The sequence below is a fragment of the Hyla sarda genome, chromosome 6 (assembly GCF_029499605.1).
Source record: "Hyla sarda isolate aHylSar1 chromosome 6, aHylSar1.hap1, whole genome shotgun sequence".
In the NCBI taxonomy this organism is placed as follows: domain Eukaryota; kingdom Metazoa; phylum Chordata; class Amphibia; order Anura; family Hylidae; genus Hyla; species Hyla sarda.
In genome coordinates this window covers 98,400,885-98,423,441 of record NC_079194.1, presented here as the reverse complement: position 1 = coordinate 98,423,441, position 22,557 = coordinate 98,400,885, and the positions used below count along the sequence as shown (strand labels likewise).

The window sequence follows — 22,557 nt, the reverse complement described above, 5'->3', positions numbered from 1 at the left end:
CCCGGAACCACTATCCCACCGGACGACCTCCTCACCGGACATTCCTGCAGCACCGGACCAGCGCCGAGCGGAGGCGAGTACTGTACAGAACTAAAGGGGGTCAGAGGGGGCTGGATGATGTCGAAGGCCGCAGTGGTCTTCAACCTGCGGACCTCCGGAGGTTTCAAAACTACAACTCACAGCTGCCCGGGCTTGCTGGGAGTTGTAGTTTTGAAACCTCTGGAGGTCCGCAGGTTGAAGACCACTGCGGGTGGAGAGTTCACTCGAGTATAAGCCGAGGGGGGTGTTTTCAGCACGAAAAATTGTGCTGAAAAACTCGGCTTATACTCGAGTATATACGGTAAGTAGGGTATCATTTTTATCATATGGACCTACAGAATAAAGAGAAGGTGTCATTTTTACCGAAAAATTTACTGTGTAGAAATGGAATCCCCCAAAAGTAACAAAATAGCGTTGTTTTTTTTTTTTGTCTCACAATGTTTTTTTTGCCGTTTCACCGTAAATGTTTTGGTAAAATGACCGACTTCATTACAAAGTAGAATTGGTGGCGCAAATAATAAGCCACCATATGGATTTTTAGGTGCAAAATTTAAAGAGTTATGATTTTTTAAAGGTAAGGAGGAAAAACCCCGGGTCCTTAAGGGGTTATACTTACACTCACTTGTATACTTCACACTCTTGTATACAGACACATAATCACTAGGTCAGACAATTGCTTAGTAAACTTTCTTTCATAGTTACCAGACACCACCTCTCTCTTCCACTGCCTGGAAGTGAATGCAAAGCTGAAAAATGAGCTTTAGACTACTGGAAATATCAGCCTATTGTGGTTAATATGAAAATTGGAATATTTGACATTTGGTTTATTTCAGATTTCCTCTCATGTCTTACTCACGGATAAAATGTCTACTTCAATACCATCAGAATATTAGAGGATCCTAATTAAACAATTCCCCAACCTACAGCCTCAAATACTAATTTCTGTAATTATAAAATGTTCGAATAGACGTCAGTGCTCGGAAAAAATATCCATTGCTGTGCCATTATCTATTCTCCGTAAATGTTAACTAGTCTTCAGGATTCATCTGCCGTAGCATAAATAATAGAGAAGGTATTGTACATGTAAAGTTTATCTGAATGCTGTACTGATGGTCATAGATGTTTTATGTTGCTCCTGCTGCTTCACCTCACCAGCGCTTCCATTCATATTTATCAGACTGTGTTGGAAATCCTTAGTGTGGAGCATGGATCTTCATAAGAGAAAATGCATCAAAAACATTGAGGAAGACATCTGTAAAACATGCACAACTGTAAACACATTGGCAGTACTACATAGTGCAAAAGTGTCTGAATATCATATTCAATATCTTTATTTGTCTTTATGGATGTCAACTAAATACCATTGTACTGAAAGGGGTACTCTGCCCCTATACATCTTATCACCTATCCAAAGGGTAGGGAATAAGATGTCTGATCGTGGGGGTCCCGCCGCTGGGGACCCCCGCAATCTCCCTGCTACCCCCCGGGGTTGTTTAGAGTGTTGGGTGCAGTGCAGGAGGCTCGGGATGTTATACCCCCTCCCATAGACTTGCATTAAGGGGACTTGGCTGTGACATCATGAGCAGGGCATGACCGTGACATCAGAAGCCTCGTCCCGCATCACCAGTCATCCATCACGAAGCGGAGTTCGCTCAGTGCACGGAATGTCTAGGGTGCCGGAGCCGAGATACTTAAAGGGGTACTCCGCCTCTAGACCTCTAGACATCTTGTGCCCTATCCAAAGGTTAGGGGATAAGATGTCTAGGGGCAGAGTACCCTTTTAACACTAAAGGGATTTTCTCTGGCCAGCATCCTCATAAGAAACATATAGATTTCACTTTTGGTCTATTTTCTGTGACTAGCGCACATGCACCACTTCCACGGTACACAGGAGACATGGAAATCTTTCTGCTCGTGAGAGAAATTTAACAGAGGAGGAAGATCTGTATGCACAGTATGCATAAGGAGGGCATTTACGTCTAGTACGGATATCACAGTTTATTTGCATAAACACAAAAACAGAAATAACAGAGGAATGGAGCCATGGATCAGAAAACAGTAAAGACCTTTGTCATCGGGGTTCATCCTTCACTTACTAACAATCATCTTCATACACATGTTGCCGCCACCAAATAGTGAATATTATTGCTTAGAGCATGAATATTGGGGACTACAGAGCAAACATCTCCCGCCTAATAAAAGCAAAATAAAAATAAAAAATAAATAAAAAAACTAAGCAGTTATAAATGTAAGAAAGACAGATCTTAAAATGATATGCCTATTATTGGGTTTACGTATTAACCACTAAGTACTTTCCTCTTTAATATGGTAAAGTGCTCAATGGTCACTCAGTGGCCCCTGTCACATAGTTTTTGGCTTTTCTTGACTACCGTAGTGATCGGCACATACAGATAATCATCTGCTTGTGCCACAAGCTGTGTCTGTTCAGCAAGATGGGGCCACAACTAGATGCAGTGTGGACCATTGGTTGTGCTCCACAGTCTATAGGCATGCCTGTGGTGAATGAGCATGTGCATTCACTTACTTTTACTCACAGGACCCTCTTCTCATTTGTAAAGAAAACACATTCTGTAAAGTGATGTGGAATGTTCTGTACTTAGATGCTATTCACTTTAAGTCATCTGCAATCCTAAATAACACCATGCTCTTGTTCATCCCTGCAGGATATGACAATTTCCAGATCCATTAAAACATTTTATGAACCAGAGTTAAATAATCACCGTTGTCTCAAACAAATTCCCTCCATTTTTAACATGTTATTCCTAAGATTTTTGTAAATCACTTCATTTACTAAGAATTACTTCTTACCCCAGCTGTAATGTTTTGGCCACAAGGTGTCTCCCTTCCCTGCAATCTGCTGTCCACTTCCTTTTATTATCTGTCTCTAGCAACAGTCACACTAAGACAGATGCCCTTTCTAGCATGTGCCTTGTGCTGAAGAGAGATAGGAACTACATCTGTAAGTGTCCAGTTGATCTGCTTTGTCCATGCTAGGTAAACCAAAGCTTCAATCTCATCTTAGCAGCAGCAGTGTTTAGTGTAACCCTTTTCTTGCTATGCTGTTGTTTATTTACTTTCTGCTTATAGCAATAGTTACACTTTAAATGACAAAACCTTATTTTGATGACTAATACCTTTTGTTTTAATATCTTAGGTATTCTTAAAAAGTGACCGTGTGGCCAGAATGGTGCAGAGTGGAGGCTGTTCAGCCAATGACTCCCGTGAGGTCTTCAAAAAGCACATAGAAAAGAGAGTGAGAAGTCTTCCCGAGATTGATGGCCTAAGCAAGGAGACTGTTCTGAGTTCCTGGATGGCTAAATTCGATGCCATTTACAGAGGAGAAGAAGATCCCCGCAAGCAGCAAGCCAGGATGACAGCCAGCGCAGCCTCTGAGCTTATTCTTAGCAAGGAACAACTGTATGAAATGTTCCAGCAGATCTTGGGGATTAAGAAGTTTGAGCACCAACTTCTCTACAATGCATGCCAGGTGAGACGCCATCTATGATTAATAGAGATGGCTCTTTTCCCATTGGGTCTATTTAATTTTTTATGTCAGATCAGAACTCAAGGAAAGCAGTGCATCCATCAGTGAGCTTGCACATCTTTGCTGTCTACTAGGAAATGAGGCCAAAACTGCTAAACTGCTTAGTACACCGTCATTGTCAATAAGGACATTGTGTTGTCGCTACATGGTACGTTAATGCTGATAAGGGAAATCTTCAGCTTATTTTTATACATTACATCTTTATGTAGCGCTGAATAGTTTAATTGCCTTAAAGTTAAAAATAGTCTGGCTATTCATACAGGAGGAGCTCCGCAGCACGCAACACCAGGGCTTCATTTATTATATCTGTGAACAGCCTAGGGTTTAAAGGAAAGCAAGAATGGTTCCCTGTTTATGGGCTTAGGCTTATTCTAATAGTAATTACATCTTTCTTTAATATTGCCATTATCACAAACTGCAAATATTAATATGGCCTAGCAGTGCCATAAGATTTTAACATGTGGGCTTATTATTCGTATTAACTCCTAAAACTACAAAAATATACAATTAAACTTTTTTAAATGATCAACACAAATCATGCAGACAATTACAGTTTCTGTTAAAATTGCGATATTTTTTTTTTAGCTTTTTTTGCCACAAGGGGTTAAAAGCACCACCGCCGACGATGGACCCTACATTGTGGCTTCAACTGTGCCTGCTCGTAGCAGCAATCCGGCACTAGGAGCAGACACACTGCGATGTGCGAGTCGCCGTGCTAATGCGCAGTATACTCGCACACATCACAGCCACTCCACCTGCTCCCTGAGCTAGGACGACAGCAGCCGCGATGTGTGCAAGTATATTGCTCATGCACGCGACGACTCGCACATCGCAGTGTGTCTGCTCCTAGTGCCGGATTGCTGCTACGAGCAGGCACAGTTGAAGCCAAAATGTAGGGTCCATCGTCGGCAGATACATCCATGTGAACGAGCCCTAAGGCTATGCTCAGACCTTGAAATGTCCGCATTGAAAATCTCCATGCGGACATTTTTGAGACTGTGGGACCGCTAGGACCACACAGGAATCATAGACGGCTTTGCATTCCGATCGGAGTCCACCGAAAAAATAACATGTTCATTCTTTCTGCAGACAGAAAACACAGTGCAGAAATGGGACTCTGCTGCTCCAGAATTTCCTACAGAATTCCAATGTGGATTTCCTCACGGAAATTCTGTACATGTGAGCATGGCCTTATTAGGCTACAAGGGGGCTTGGTTTACCAGGAAACAGTTATGACTTAGTAGAAAGGGGTGCAGCTCGAAATGCACTACTGTGCAATAAATAAGTTGTAAACCAAGGTAAGTAATATGATGTTGAGCGCATGGGATGTCAGGTAAAAAGTTAGTTTATTCAATACACTGTAAAATAGAATACATCCAAACATGGAGCAGAAATTATTGATGTCTAACGTGTTTCGTGAATAACATGTGAGGTCTATCTCCAAAACACATTAGACATCCTTATGCATGGAGTAAGAGACGTTTTTATCTAGAAGCCCATCCACTCGACTCTGTATTACTTCCCAGGATTCCTCTGCTGGAGTTGCAGCCCTTGTCACTGGTCCATGTGCTTAGAGCCAGAGGCACAGAATACATGGTGAGCTGATCAGTTTGCTCAAAAGGGTGGTAAAGGGTGGAGTTCTTTCATATTTCGGTCTTAATACAAACTAATTTAGAGTAGCGTGCGCCAAAAGTGTCCAGAAGTGCACTCCTCTTAATAAATTATGCATATCCATGCCTAGCCTATGCCTGCTATGTGCTATCATAGATTTCCAGTATAGTCCAATTTGTGTGATAGATTATCATAAATCTCTTGATGTGCAAAAGTCCCCACCCACTTTTTTGGCATAAGCAGTGCTAAACTGAAAAAAGACAGAACTCTGGGGCAAAGTAATTTATACCGTATATACTCGAGTATAAGCCGACCCGAATATAAGCCGAGGCCCCTAATTTCACCCCAAAAACCCAGGAAAAGTTATTGACTCGACTATAAGCCTAGGGTGGGAAATACATCATCCCCCCCTTGCATCATCCAGACCCCCGTTATCACCCCCTGTCATCATCCAGACCCCCGTCATCATCACCCTGTCATCATCCCCCCCCCCATTCATCATCACTGCCTGTCAATCCCTTCAATCAGTGGTCTTCAACCTGCGGACCTCCAGATGTTGCAAAACTACAACTGCCAGCATGCCCGGACAGCTATCGGCTAGTGACGTTCCCTTGACGATGACGCACTAGTGACGTTGCCTTGATGACGACGCACAGGGATGTTCATCCCTGTGCATCGTCAAGGCAACGTCACTAGTCCGGGGCCGGCCCGGAGCAGAGAAGAGGGCCTCCCGGCGAAGATGGACAGCCCGAAACGACTAACCCTCCCCACCGGAAGATCCCTGCAGCATCGATGGCCCGGACCAGCTCACCCTTCCTTCCCACTGAGAGGAGGTGAGTAGAAAACTAAAGGGGGGTCTGAATGATGATGAAGACCCGGCAGTGGTCTTCAACCTGTGGACCTCCAGATGTTTCAAAACTACAACTCCCAGCATGCCCGGACAGCCAATGGCTGTCCGGGCATGCTGGGAGTTGTAGTTTTGCAACATCTGGAGGTCCGCAAGTTGTAGACCACTGAGAAGGGATTGACAGGCGGAGAGTTCACTCGAGTATAAGCCGAGGGGGGCGTTTTCAGCACGATAATCTGAAAATTGCTGAAACTCTCAGCTTATACTCGAGTATATATGGTAATTCCCCACCAAAGCGTTAGACAACAGTGTTTAAAGGTGCACCAAATTTATCATACAGCAAGGGCAAGAGCAACCTTCTCAGACAGCTTTGTTTATGTCTTAACTGTCTAAATATTGGAAAGGATTAGTAAACATGTTGCAATATATGTAAAGAGCTTTTCTTTCTCCCATTTCTTTATCCCAAAAACCACCACAAAGGTAACACTTACACCCCAGTGGCATTTTTCCTGAACAGTAATACTACTACACCTTAGCAGCAGCGTTGGAATAGTATTATGACAGTTTTTGGGGCCCGGCTACATATTTTGCTTTCAGATTCAGGTTATGGCTATGTTAGTAAAGCAGCAGGGGTTAAAATAAAGTCCTGTTTACTATTTTAGACTATGAAAACTCATATTTTAAGGTTCATGTTTTAAAACAACGTTATCATTCAAGCTGAATCAGAGCTTACTGGAAATGTTGGTTCCTATGTATACAATGGAATATTCCATGTGCATTGCAGTCTATCATCTGTATCTTTGGGCGAGCAGTGGCTTCATATCTGGGACAGCAGTTAGCCTTCAGTAAACAGACCATCAGCGTGCCTCTGGGCAAAGAGTTTCACTGACAGACCCCAGATACTAAAATTAACTTGGGGTACGGCATTCTCAGGGACAGATTAGAAGTCAGAGGGACTGTCATGCATGATGAAAGGAATTAGCCTTGTTACCTTTTATAATGAGTGAATGCCGGGAGGAAATCTTTATATTCTATGTAGGGTTATATAGGACTGTTTTAGGTTTGCTGTAAACGTAGAACATGATGGATAAACTAGGGTTCAGTTATAATATAATATAATATAATATTGAATTTTAACCTTTTTATCAACACAAGTCTGATCTTTATGGTTAGTTTTAGTTGGGGAATGAAGACACAGCTCTTAGACTTCCATTCAAATATCCTGATATAACTGATGCCGGACCACCCTACTGGAATTTTCCCATATACTGTACAAGCCTAGGTTCCCCTTTGGTCATCAAACATGAACTTACTGTAAATTGTAATGAAATCATGTGCTCACTGTACGCGTTAAAGTGCACCTGTTACACAAGATAGACTTGTTAAGCTGCATACAGGGCATTTGGGCTAAAAATTGCTTTTGGCCAGGAGTCGTCTGAACAGTCAGAGAGGCGGGTCAGAGGGTTCACTAGGCTTCGGGCCAAACCACCTCTCTCTGCTTACATCAGACTGTTGATAGTTCTCCTGCACAGCCGGCATCTGTGTATATTACAGTGCACCAGATCAATCAACAGTGTGACGTAAGTGGAGAGAAAAAGTGTAGACCCAGAGTATAGCGGACCCCCGACCCTTGCCCATATCTGTACAGACATTTCCTCACCAGGTTACAAAAGCAATTTTTATGGATATACAGCATTTTACAATACCTACACAGGTATAACTGGAATAGACTTGTTTAGCCCTAATGTGTTGTGCGCAGCGGTGTAGCTACAGGGGTCCCAAAGGTCGCAGCTTTGCAATACCGGCAGAAAGCTGGTGCAGAGGACATTCTTTACAGCCTGTATTACTGTCTCTTTCCTGTCAGATGCCTCAATGTTTCTACATAGATGCCTATTGCCTTACTATCCCTACTACTACCCCTCCTGTTAGATCCCTCAAAGTCCCATAGTTAGGGCCTCCCCCCCCCAACCCTAAGAGCTTAATGTTTGAACTGGGGCCCATAAGCCTTTAGCTACGCCACCGGCTGTGTGTGCAGTTTAACAAGACTATCTTACATGACAGATGCACTTTAAATAAGTAACGTCACAATGTAGACAATTTGGTTATACATCCTCCACTGGTGCATTGTTGCTACCTTTGTATGCAAAGTCATTGGCACTTACATCCTCTGGAGTTAAGAATTGATGGATAAATCCCCTGTTAGGACCTGATGTAGATTTCTTCCATGCAGACTTATACGCAGATAATCTGAGCAGACTCTCATACTGCAGAGTTGTTTGTTTTCTGCACCAAACAGAAAATTCTGCTCCAGATGTTTGCACTGAGCCGAACAAAAGGAAGAGATTACCCCGAGGTTTTAGGATGATACAAGCATCATTAAGACCTCTTTTGACTTTCATCTCTATATCCATATTTATCTTTAAACTGCTAATTTGGCTCCATGAGGACGTATTGTCCCCAAAGACTCCAGATATCTCCGTATTAAGATCCATAGAAGAACTGATACAAATGCTAAGGACTTTGATTAACACTATTCCTGTTTTCTTGGTTTAAGAATAATTCTTCATTTCCGTCTATTGTTCTGGAATCCCGATTAAGGTCACAACCGGGATATAAATAAAATATTGCCAAGGCCTGTCTCCTCCTAAATAATAAATAAAGAGACAGGATGAAGGATATTTTTTACATGTTTTATTTATTTCAGCACCCCTCTTGCTATATGAAGGACCAGCTGACAGAAGAGCAGAATCAGCGATAGTTCTGTTAAAGCAACCTGACCTTTTAGAGACCTTCCGGTAACACCATGTACAAGTAGTCATATAGGGACAATTGCTCTGGGTATTAATAATTTAAAAAAAAAAAATTCCTTCTTTTTCTTCCCTCCTCTCTTTTGAGTTTACACTTAACCCCTAAAAGTAGAAGGGCAAACATTATGAGGAGCAGGGACGTGCACACACAGACTCAAAAGGGGGCTTGAGCCCCTGCCCTTTTAATGCACCTTCCCTATAATGCCCTCACTGGTTGGGACCTCCGTAGGATGATGCCGGTCCCATTCAGCTGACATGACTGCTGGTGGTCCCTTATCTCAGGAATTGTGTTGTGTTAACATATGTAAGGTTTTTACAAACATTTTTTAATTAGAAGTGCCCTTCTTTTCTACTTGAGCCCCTGCCCCCAAAAATGTCTGTGCACTTCCCTGATGAGGAGAGGTCAACTTCCTCCATCCGCTGGATCACCCCTGAACGTATAACAGCATTTGCAGTCAGCAGTGCAACTAACAGATTTCCTTAAACCTATATTGCACAATTAACCTCACCCATGTGAGATGTGCCATTTATGGTATCCAGGGCCGGTGCAAGGATTTCTGGCTACACAAGCGAAGCTCCATTTTGGCGACCCCCCCCAAATCAACACCACTGTACCCCCCCCCCCCCCATGTAACACTACAGATAACACAGTAATAACTCTGAGTACAGATAATGTAGTAGATGTGACCTGCAGTCCTATGTAACACCACAGATAACCCAGTGATAACTCTCTGAGTACAGATGATGTAGTAGATGTGACCTGCAGTCCTATGTAACACCACATATAACACAGTGATAATTCTCTGAATACAGATAATGTAGATGTGACCTGCAGTCCTATGTAACACCACAGATAACACAGTGATAATTCTCTGAATACAGATAATGTAGATGTGACCTGCAGTCCTATGTAACACCACAGATAACACAGTGATAACTCTCTGAGTACAGATGATGTAGTAGATGTGACCTGCAGTCCTATGTAACACCACATATAACACAGTGATAATTCTCTGAATACAGATAATGTAGATGTGACCTGCAGTCCTATGTAACACCACAGATAACACAGTGATAATTCTCTGAATACAGATAATGTAGATGTGACCTGCAGTCCTATGTAACACCACAGATAACACAGTGATAATTCTCTGAATACAGATAATGTAGATGTGACCTGCAGTCCTATGTAACACCACAGATAACACAGTGATAATTCTCTGAATACAGATAATGTAGATGTGACCTGCAGTCCTATGTAACACCACAGATAACACAGTGATAATTCTCTGAATACAGATAATGTAGATGTGACCTGCAGTCCTATGTAACACCACAGATAACACAGTGATAATTCTCTGAATACAGATAATGTAGATGTGACCTGCAGTCCTATGTAACACCACAGATAACACAGTGATAATTCTCTGAATACAGATAATGTAGATGTGACCTGCAGTCCTATGTAACACCACAGATAACACAGTGATAATTCTCTGAATACAGATAATGTAGATGTGACCTGCAGTCCTATGTAACACCACAGATAACACAGTGATAATTCTCTGAATACAGATAATGTAGATGTGACCTGCAGTCCTATGTAACACCACAGATAACACAGTGATAATTCTCTGAATACAGATAATGTAGATGTGACCTGCAGTCCTATGTAACACCACAGATAACACAGTGATAATTCTCTGAATACAGATAATGTAGATGTGACCTGCAGTCCTATGTAACACCACAGATAACACAGTGATAATTCTCTGAATACAGATAATGTAGATGTGACCTGCAGTCCTATGTAACACCACAGATAACACAGTGATAATTCTCTGAATACAGATAATGTAGATGTGACCTGCAGTCCTATGTAACACCACAGATAACACAGTGATAATTCTCTGAATACAGATAATGTAGATGTGACCTGCAGTCCTATGTAACACCACAGATAACACAGTGATAATTCTCTGAATACAGATAATGTAGATGTGACCTGCAGTCCTATGTAACACCACAGATAACACAGTGATAACTCTCTAAGTACAGATAATGTAGTAGATGTGTCCTGCAGTGCTATGTAACACCATAGATAATACAGTGATAACTCTCTAAGTAAAGATAATGTAGTAGCTGTCACATGCAGTCCTATGTAACACCAGGGATACTCCCATGTGGTAACCTGCTGATGGTGGTGCTACTGTTGGGGGGAGGGTGTTGCTGACGGATGATGAGGGTGCTACTGTAGGTGGATAGGTGCTTTACCAGCCTCAGAAGGAACCAGGACGTCCGGTGGTCTGCAGGCCAGTCCTGCAGGCAGCAGACAGGCGGCGGCCATTACAGCAGTCCCTTCTACTTCACGTGTGACGTCACTGGGGCGTGACGTTGGGTCATCTCGCAGCAAGCCTCTGCGGTACTAGGCCGCAGGGAATGCCTGAAGAAATGACGTCTCTCCGGGTCCTCAATGCTGCGCCAGAGGGTAATTTAAAAAATAATCTATGTTAGACAGGTGCGCCGGCGGCGGGGAGTTTGTCATGCACGGGCGCACATGGGCTATGGTGTAACCATAATGTGTTCTCCCATAATCTGTCATACCCGTATGATTTTCTGTGTCCCCCCCAGTGCCTACACCCATGACCGGGGGGTGAAGCTGAGGACCGCTGAGGATGGGGGGGGGGGGGCTGCGGAGCTACGCCACTGCACAGACTTGAAGCCGTGAAGTCTGCAGGCCTGCTCATGATGCGCAGCGGGCGGCGCAACACAGTTTAAAAAAAGAAGAAGTCCTTGATTTTTCCGCCCCCTGCTCCGTGCGCCCCTAAGCGACCGCATGGTCTGCTTAATGCAAGCGCCGGGCCTAATGGTATCTATGCCCTGTGTGGCCCTTCTCTGCTGACACATTTGTCAGGAAGAAATAGGGAACCTAATAGAATTGATACAATAACAATATCAAATAAGGAATAGCTATAAAAATAATTGTGCTAGCTAGGTTTTCCTAAGAAGAAAATAGAGGTTTGGGCCATTGGCCTCTTACTTACAACCCTAGTTATAATCCATGTGTATTCCTCTAATGCCAATAGTCAGTTACCTTCTAAATAGTTACATACACTGCTCAAAAAAAATTAAGAAAACACTAAGATAACACATCCTAGATCTGAATGAATGAACTAATCGTATGAAATACTTTCGTCTTTACATAGTTGAATTTCCTGACAACAAAATCACACAAAAATTATCAATGGAAATCAAATTTATCAACCCATGGAGGTCTGGATATGGAGTCACACTCAAAATCAAAGTGGAAAACCACACTACAGGCTGATCCAACTCTGATGTAATGTCCTTAAAGGGGTACTCCAGTGGAAAACTTTTTTTTTTTTTTTTTAATCAACTGGTCCCAGAAAGTTAAACAGATTTGTCAATTACTTCTATTAAAACATCTTAATCGTTCCAGTACTTATTAGCTGCTGAATACTACAGAGGAAATGATATTCTTTTTGGAACACAGTGCTCTCTGCTGACATCATGACCACAGTGCTCTCTGCTGACATCTCTGTCCATTTTAGGAACTGTCCAGAGCAGCATATGTTTGCTATAGGGATTTTCTCCTACTCTGGACACCTGCAGAACCACTCCTTTATTGGGGGTGTCTTGCCAATAATTTCCACCTGTTGTCTGTTCCATTTGCACAACATCATGTGAAATGATTGTCAATCAGTGTTGCTTCCTGAGTGGACAGTGTGATTTCACAGAAGTGTGATTGACTTGGAGTTACATTGTGTTGTTTAACCCCTTAACGACCACGGACATATATTTACGTCCTTGGCTGGCTCCCAATCTGTGAAGCACGCTTCATACGGTTAATACGGACATCACCGATCGGTCTGATGTCCGGTATTAACCCTTTAGATGCCGCGATCAAAGTTGTTCAGAACTGCCAGGGTGAAATCACGGCGTCCCGAACAGCTGACAGTGAAAAGTGTTTTACCTTCTTCCCGGCTGTCCGATCGGCGTTTGATTGATCCAAGCCTGAAATCCAGGCTTGAGCACTCAAGCGCAGAAAACACTGATCAATGCATTTCTCTGGCAATGCATTGAACATTGCCTGCAATCAGTGTATGCAATGTTATAGCCCCTAGAGGGGGCTATAACACTGCATGAAAAAAGTAAAAATTTAAAGTTAATAAATGGGATTTAACCCCTTCCCTAATAAAAATCAGAATCACCCCGCTTTTCCCATTTTAAAAAAATTGTGTAAATAAAAATAAAAACAAACATTTGTGGTATCACCACATGTGTAAATGTCCAAACTATAACAATATATTGTTAATTAAACTGCACAGTTAATTAATAAAAAGCGAGCAAAAAGTCTGATTAAAACAAAAATGGCACTGATACAAACTTCAGATCACGGCACAAAAATGAGCCCTCATACCGTCACGTTCGCAAAAAAATAAAAAAGTTATAGGGATCAGAAGATGATAATTTTAAATGTATAAATTTTCCTGCATGTAGTTATAATTTTTTCCAGAAGTACGACAATATCCAACCTATATAATTAGAGAATCATTTTAATCGTATGGACCTACAGAATAAAGATAAGGTGTCATTTTATAGAAAAATGTACTGCGTAGAAACGGAAGCCCCCAAAAGTTACACATTTATGTTTTTTCTTACATTTTGTCGCACAATTATTATTTTTTCTGATTCACCGTAGATTTTTGGGTAAAATGACTGATGTCATTACAAAGTATAAATAGTGGCGCAAAAAAAAAAAAAACATCATATTAATTTTTAGATGCGAAATTGAAAGGGTCAGGATTTTTTAAATTTAAGGAGGAAAAAAACGAAAGTGCAAAAACTGAAAAACGCTTAGTCATTAAGGGGTTGAGTGTTCCCTTTATTTTTTTGAGCAGTGCAGTTAGTACAGTTAAAAAAAGACATGTGTCCATTCAGTTTAACCTGTTAAGGACGAAGGGCCAGAACGGTGTTCGCGGTCATGGCGGAGCGTAAATGTACATTATGGTGCGTTAAGTACCACGGCACTGTGACATACATTTATGTCCATTGTCATTAAGGGGTTAAAGGGGTACTCTGATGGAAATCAACTCGTGCCAGGAAGTTAAACAGATTTGTACATTACTTTTATAAAAATATTTTATCCTTCCGGTACTTATCAGCTGTATACTACAGAGGAAGTTCTTTTCTTTTTGAATTTCTTTTATGTCTGACCACAGTGCTCTCTGCTGACACCTCTCTCCATGTCAGGAACTGTCCAGAGCAGAATAGGTTTGCTATGGGGATTTGCTCCTGTTCTGGACAGTTCCTGACATGGACAGAGGTGTCAGCAGAGAGCACTGTGGTCAGACAGAAAAGAACTTCAAAAAGAAAAGAACTTCCTCTGAAGCATACAGCAGCTGATAAGTACTGTAAGGTTTAAGATTTTTATATTGAAATAATTTACAAATTTGTTTAACTTTGATTAGAAAAAAAATTGTTTTACACCAGAGTACCCCTTTAAAATGAATTTACTGCTATTTTGCTCTAAAAGATTGGCTAAGCTTCTCCCCAGTGTGCTCCAATCTTGTATCTTTGTTTATTTATTTATTAGGACACAAGACTTTGGATAGGGGATACATTTTTATAAAGTTGATGACCTCTAGTGTGGGTGAACAGGGGTCCAATGAGGGGTCACTGACTAAAATACGTACCTTCCCACTGAAGATCTGCTTCTGTCTTCTTCGAATTGCGTGCTGGGGATGGGCCCCACCAGCTCAATTTAAATATTTATTGTCTGTCACTCCACGCCAGGCCTAAAAACGATTATTACTCCTGTCCGTTTGTAAAAAAAAATAAAAAAAAAATAAGCAGCCAGAGCAAAAGAGAGTCAGAGAGAGCGAGAGAGAGAGTATGTGTGTGTGTGTGTGTGTGTGTGTGTGTGTGAGAGAGAGAGAGAGAGAGAGAGAGAATGTGTGTGTGTGTGTGTGTGTGTGAGAGAGAGAGAGAGAGAGAGAGAGAGAAAGAAAGAAAGAAAGAAAGAAAGAAATAAGGAAGAGAATAAGAACATTTAAAGACATAAAAAGTTTAAAAATAAAAACATGTGCAAAGGAAAAGTAAAGCAGTTGTCCATATTAAACAATACGATATATTTTTTAAGGTACAAAAAAGGAATGGTAAAGCTCTAAGAAACAATAAGATTGTTAACAATGGCCAACATCTCACAATTTCATGTGCCCAAGTTTAAAAAATATCCAGCAAAGTGATAACAAAATTTAAAAAAAGGTGAAAGGTAAAAAAAAGACCTGTTCAACTAAAACCTTCATCTCTCGATCCCCCTCTCTGCGGCAAGGTAAACCACTACTCAAATGTGAGGGAGACTTTCTTTGCAGACCTTCTTTTAGATATTAATTTGCCTTAAAATTAAAACTAAAACAAATAAAGGTAAACACACAGACAAACAATCTCCTCAGATGCAGGGTAGCCATGATCTGAAAGCAGCGGGAGAAAATGATCTGGGAGCGGATCTGCTCGAAATTTATCATGGCCACTGCAACAATTTGATAAACTTGGTGCAACACCACAAAAAAAAAAAACGAGTCCACACACACACCTTTGGCCAAGAGTTTGAATTGGGTGGATGTCGAGCATACGCACTGCCGCCTATGTCTACCGTATATACTCGAGTATAAGTCGACCCGAATATAAGCCGAGGCCCCTAATTTCACCCCAAAAACCCAGGAAAAGGTATTGACTCGACTATAAGCCTAGGATTGGGAAATACATCATCCCCCCATGTCATCATCCAGACCCCCGCCAGACAAACAAAAAAATTATATAGCCAAGACCAATATTGATAAATAACCCCCAATATCCCCATTGGTAGGTACTTAGAAAGTTTTCATTTGGAGGGTTAGGGGGTAGGGATGTTCTTTATTCTTTTCTAGTAAATCTTTTAAAACTTTTTACATTTTATTGTGTTATGCAAATGTAGAGATAGAGAGAAAACATTTCACCTTCAAGATAAGTTAATCATCCCTAGAAGTGAGTGTAGGAAAATGTGCATAGTATATTACTCAAGGGACCAAATTATGTGGTTATTTAAATGTTTCTGTAATAATTGCTGAAATTAGTTTACATTAATTGTTTGTTTGGGCGGCTAGTTTAGATGACTGAAGAAATGTATTGTGTTTATGTTTTGGGGCAACAGAGAAAACATATAATATAAAGAAAATAGATCATAAAATATTACCATATGGAATATGCAATACATTTACAAATATGCCTAGAAGCCAGAGTAAAAAAATTTAAGTATTTGATTATTACAAACATAAAACGTAAGCAAGGAAGTATCACAATATACCGTATATACTCGAGTATAATCCGACCCGAATATAAGCCGAGGCCCCTAATTTCACCCCAAAAACCCAGGAAAAGTTATTGACTCGACTATAAGCCTAGGGTGGGAAATACATCATCCCCCCATGTCATCATCCAGACCTCCGTCATCATCCAGACCCCCGTCATTAACACCCCCATCATTAACACCCCCGTCATCATCACCCTGTCATCATCCCCCCTTCATCATCACCGCCTGTCATCATCCCCCCCTTTCATCATCCAGACCACTGTCATCATTCCCCCCTTCATCATCACCGCCTGTCATCATCCCCCCTGTCATCATCCAGACCACTGTCATCATCCCCCCCCTTCATAATCACCGCCTGTCAATCCCTTCTCAGTGGTCTTCAACCTGCGGACCTCCAGATGTTGCAAAACTACAACTCCCAGCAACCGATGGCTGTCCGGGCATGCTGGGAGTTGTAGTTTTGAAACACCTGGAGGTCTGCAAGTTGAAGACCACTGCAGCCTTCGTCATCATCCAGACCCCCCCCCCCCCCCCTTTAGTTTTCTACTCACCTCCCCTTGGTGGGAAGGAAGGGTTAGCTGGTCCGGGCCATCTATGCTGCAGGGACTGTCGGAGGGTTAGTGACGTTGCCTTTACGATGACGGTCCCGGAGTGGAAAAGAGGGCCTTCCGGTGATAGGGTAGGGGATAAGATGTCTGATTGTGGGGGTCTTGCCTCTGGGGACCCCTGCAATATAGCATGCAGCACCCACCTGTATCTGCTTCCGGCTGATACAGGTGGGTGCTGCATGCTATATTGCGGGGGTCCCCAGCTGCAGGACCCCCGCGATTAGACATCTTATCCCCTATGCTTTGGATAGGGGATAAGATGTCTACGGGTGGAGTACCCCTTTAACCCCTTAACGACCGCGGACGTAAATGTACGTCTTGGTTTGGTGGGACTTCCCGCACCAGGACGTACATTTACATCCTGTGTATGACCGCGAGCATCGGAAGGGTGCTCGCGTTGAAAAATGTAAAAATAAAAAGTAAAAAAATCCCCTCCCCCAATAAAAATTAAAATTGTCCGTTTCTCCCATTTTACCCCCAAAAAGCGTAAACATTTTTTTTAATAAACATATTTGGTATCGGCACGTCGATAAATGTCAGAACTATCAAAATATAATGTTAATGATCCCGTACGGTGAATGGCGTAAACGTAAAAAAAGAGTCAAAAAATGCTGCTTTTTTGTCACATTTTATTCAGAAATTTTTTTTAAAAAATTATCTAAAAGTTTTATATATGCTCATTTGGTATCTAAAATAAGTACAGATGATGGCGCAAAAATGAGCTCTCATACTGCCCTATATACGGAATAATGAAAAATGTATAGGTGGTCAAAATAAGGCGATTTTAGATTACTGATTTTGTACAAAAAGTTTTAGTTTTTTTTTAAGTGGTACAAAAATATAAAAGTATCTAGCCATGGGTATCATTTTAATCGTATTGACCCACAGAATAAAGAATGCTTGTTATTTTTACTGTAAATTGTACAGTGTTAAAACGAACCCCTCCAAAATGTGCAAAATTTTGGTTTTCATTTAAATTTCCTCCCTAAAAATTTTTTGGGGGGAGTTCACTGTACATTTTATGGTAAAATTAGAGGTTTCATTACAAAGTACAATTGGTCACACAAAAAACAAACCCTTATATGGGTCTGTAGATGGAAATATAAATGAGTTATGAATTTTAGAAGGTGAGGAGGAAAAAAACGAAAACACAAAAATAAAATTGGCCTGGTCTTTAAGGTGAAAATGGGCTTGGTCACTAAGGGGTTAAGCCAGACTTATCTTCTACAGTGGCAAAAAAGTTATTTGTTTAGGCGTCAAGTGTGTCTTATTTTTCTAGTTGGAGAAACAAATAAATAATAATTAAAAGAAAATTACAAATATCTATGGGAATCAGTAATCTGGTGCAAATTCACATTGCTGGACATTCATGATCTATGGTTGTCCACACTAAGCTACAGTAGAACAGAGAAGAAAAGGGTACCTTCCTACATTCTAAAGGGAAGTGTACCCCCAAACCCTGTACATTTAAATGGGTACTCCAGAGGGAAAAAAATATTTAAAATCAACTGGTGTCAGAAAGTTACCGTATACAGATTTATAAATTACTTTATTTAAAAATCTTAACCCTTCCAGTACTTGTCAGCTGCTGTATTTCAGATTTTTAAATGCCCCTTTAATTTTTAACATTATACAAACATGATGTGATTTTCTTATCCCCCCAGTCTCCCCTTGATGTTATGTTTTAGCCATGAATGTCCTCTAGCCGAGAAAAGAATAAAAAACTTATATTAGAAAAGAGAATTTTCATTGTTTTCTATGTTGGCTTTGGATTGGCCTTACAGTTTCCTTTTAGGAAGTACTGACCTCCCCCCCCCCCCCCCCCCTTTTTCCATTTCTTGGAAAAAGTGAAGGCATTGGCTTTGTCCATCAGATTCTAACCTTCAAAGGAGTTGCATTTTTTATTTTGTGGTAAATTCTTTTCATCTCCTCCTTTATTCTCCAGGATTCCTTTTAGCACACAATAATGCTGACCATCATGAATGCCCCTAGATTAGAGGTTTTTCCGTCTTACGCCATGGGTTTCAACTTAATAACAACCTTACCTTTTATTCTCTGTCATTACCTTACCTTATTCCTCTTATCTTGAAGAATTCTACCCTGACAACACTTTCATCTTCCAATTCATAACATTTCAAATCAACAGATATGAACAGAGCTCTACAATACGTTGTGGATCTGTGTAGGTACAAAGGCTTAGTATGCCTGTGTGGAACACGTAATCTTTCTGCTTCTTTTGTCTGATGTAGTCACAGACATCATTTACATTGTTTTTATTGCCTTCCCTTAATTTTTGTAGAGTTGTTGTATTGCTGAAACAAACTGATTCTTTTTCATTTCTATTCTACTTTACAGTGTACTGGCCTTTTAGGCAATATAACACTACATGCACCAGTGGGGTTGACCATCAAATTCTCTCACAAGAATAATAAACACTCAAATGTTATCCCTTGTTCCTGTATCCTGGTCCCTGGACTTTGGTTTCTTACTTTTCTCCTGTTGTTGATTCGGCCTGTTCCTGCACTCTACCTTTCCTCCACTCCCTGGTTGTCATTTTTTTGGGTTGCAACTTGGCCTGTTTCTGTACTCCGGGCTTCATAATTGTCCCGGGTCTACAGGGCTAGGCTCCAAGCTTTAATAGCCCACTCCACCCCTAGACATCTTATCTCCTATCCAATGGATAGTGGATAAGATGTCTGATCATGGGAGGGGGTCCGGCCACTGGGACCCCCTGTGATCTCCGGTGCAGAATTTGTGTTCAGAACAACGGCTGAGGCGGCCATTGTCTTGACATCACGCCTCATTCCCACCATTCATGACTATGTGATGGGGCAGGACAGCTGTGGTTGCTTTACCTTATGCTTATGATCCAGCAACATCTGTCCTCATTCCAGTCCCTGACTATATTTCAGACCTGTGAGGATGTACCGGCCCTGTCTCTCTGTTTCTCTCCTGTCTCGTTCATGTCTTATCATTACTGCTGTGCCTGGCTATCAACTGGTGTATATTCTGGGGATCACAACCTGAGGATCACCCAGCAACATAAGGGTGGAGCAATCTGTGTATTAAGCAACTGAATGCTGCCGCTAATAGCTGTCAATCAATCTGACAGGGGCATTTAAACAGTTATATACTGCTTCATTAGTGGTACAAAGGAATGGTCCAGGGGATGGCCTCGGGGCCTGCCATAACAGATGTACTTTTATAGCCAGCTATAGGCAGGCTGTGCTAGCAGATCACAGAAAAATCAAGTCAATGCATTGCAAAGGCAATGCATTGAATTCAATGAGCAGTAGAATGATTCCTTATAGAAGTCCCCTGGAGGACTAAAAAAAAGTATTACAATTTTTTTAAATTTTAAATATAGTAAATTTCCCCTATGATAAAAATTTTAATAGACCTGTTTTCTAATTTATCCATTAAAAAATGTATATATATATATATATATATATATATATATATATATATATATACTACAAATATTTTAGTAGATACCAATACCAAGGGGTAAACGATATAGAGTCTGGCAGACTCATTTTGTTCCATAATTGTTTAGATAAGTGCATTAAATCTTATTTCATTTAATGTTTTATGTCTTTTATTTATTCATACATCAGTTTTATGTCATAGCATTAAATATATGGAATTATTTGGAAGCATGGTTTTACCTTAAAAAAACTGTAAATTTGTCATCCTTTACATAAAAGTAGGTGATAAACATCTGATGTTATCAACTTTGCAAGAACTTTGAAAGTTCTTTCCTTTTTGAATTTATTTTCTGTCTGTCCACAGTGCTCTTTGCTGACACCTCTGTCCATGTCAGGAACTGTCCAGAGCAGGAACAAATCCCCATAGCAAACCTCTCCTGCTCTGGACAGTTCCTGAGACAGACATAGGTGTCAGCAGAGAACAATGTGGTCAGACAGAAAGGAAATTAAAAAAGAAAAGAACTTCCTCTGGAGAATACAGCAGCTGATAACTACTGAAAGGATTACGATTTTTTTAATAGAAGTAATTTACAAATCTTATAACTTTCTGGTCCCAGTTGATTTAAATTAAAGGGGTTATCCAGGAAAAAAAAACTATATATATATATATATATATATATATATATATATACGGTATAGTTTTTTTTTTCCTGGATAACCAGGATATATATACGGTATAGTTTTTTTTTTCCTGGATAACCAGGATATATATACGGTATAGTTTTTTTTTTCCTGGATAACCAGGATATATATACGGTATAGTTTTTTTTTTCCTGGATAACCAGGATATATATACGGTATAGTTTTTTTTTTTCCTGGATAACCAGGATATATATACGGTATAGTTTTTTTTTTCCTGGATAACCAGGATATATATACGGTATAGTTTTTTTTTTCCTGGATAACCAGGATATATATATATATGGTATAGTTTTTTTTTTCCTGGGTAACCAGGATATATATATATATATATTCTGGAGGCAGTTGAGATATATATATATATGGTATAGTTTTTTTTTTCCTGGATAACCAGGATATATATATATCCTGGTTATCCAGGAAAAAAAAAACTATACCATATATATATATATATCTCAACTGCCTCCAGAAAGTTAAACAGATTTGTAAATGACTTCTATTCAAAAACCTTAATCCTTTCAGTACTTATCAGCTACTGAAGTTGAGTTGTTCTTTTCTGTCTAAGTGCTCTCTGATGACACCTGTCTCGGGAACCACCCCGTTTAGAAGCAAATCCCCATAGCAAACCTCTTCTACTGTGTGCAGTTGCCAAGACAAGCAGAGATGTCAGCAGAGAGCACTGTTGCCAGACAGAAAACAACAACTCAACTTCAGCAGCTGATAATTATTGAAAGGATTAAGATTTTATTAGAAGATTTTGTTAGCAGTAATTTACAAATCTGTTTAACTTTCTGGAGCCAGTTGATATTAAAAAAAAAAAAAGTTTTTTCCTGGAATACCCCTTTCAATTGTTTTCCTCCGGAGTACCCCTTTAGGTAACTCAGGATCTTCAATCTGTTTTAAAGTAAAATGGAATGTTGCCCAGGGTGTATAGCTACTGTAAAAATGCTTCCAAAAAATTTGAAACTTTTTCTTCAGGTTTTTTTTTAACACGAACCAATACACCAGCTGCAAAGAACTGATATTTTTAGCAACTTAAAATTTTCCAAAACATTTGCTCATCTGTCTTTGTTCAGTGGTTTAAAAGAAATATGTTGCTGTCACTGTGCTTTTGGGAGAGGGAAGGAAGGGTCTTCAAACAGATATTTAACAGTCGATTTATAGCAAGCCCCTGATAAACAAATATAGCAGAACGACTTGAAGGGGCTGTCTGGATTCTAGTAAATAAAACTTAATAGGCATTAATTATGGGCAATTGTCTTCCAGCGCTGCACTGATTCTTTATTCAGAGACTTCTCTTCATTCCCTATAAGTGGAGCTGCACATCTCTTTATATCAGATAGTAGGAGGGCAAATACAGATTCCAAAAACACACTGGGGAAAATTCGCCTGCTAGGTTGGAGCTGTTTTGCTTCATTTTGGAAGGATATCGTGTAGGATGGGCTAGAAAAGAGTTGGTAAATGGGTAGTTATTAGGTCCTTCTTTTTGAACATAAGAAGATGTGAAAGACAAGGTGTAGATTAGGATGTAAACTACCTCAATGTCAAGTCATGGCAGGATGGCTCTGAGCTTCTTTAAGT

The 22,557-nt window shown here is 40.5% G+C and overlaps 1 protein-coding gene across 11 annotated transcripts in view; it reads left to right on the top strand.

Moving 5' to 3' along the window:
• The window catches only part of CADPS (calcium dependent secretion activator), a 560,269-nt gene that overhangs the window by 158,197 nt on the left and 379,515 nt on the right, over window positions 1-22,557 (top strand). For all 11 annotated transcript variants that reach the window (XM_056524520.1, XM_056524514.1, XM_056524517.1 and 8 more), the window contains exon 3: window positions 3,215-3,547. In XM_056524520.1, coding sequence (XP_056380495.1) covers window positions 3,215-3,547 — 333 coding nt within the window. The remainder of the gene's footprint in view (window positions 1-3,214; window positions 3,548-22,557) is intronic.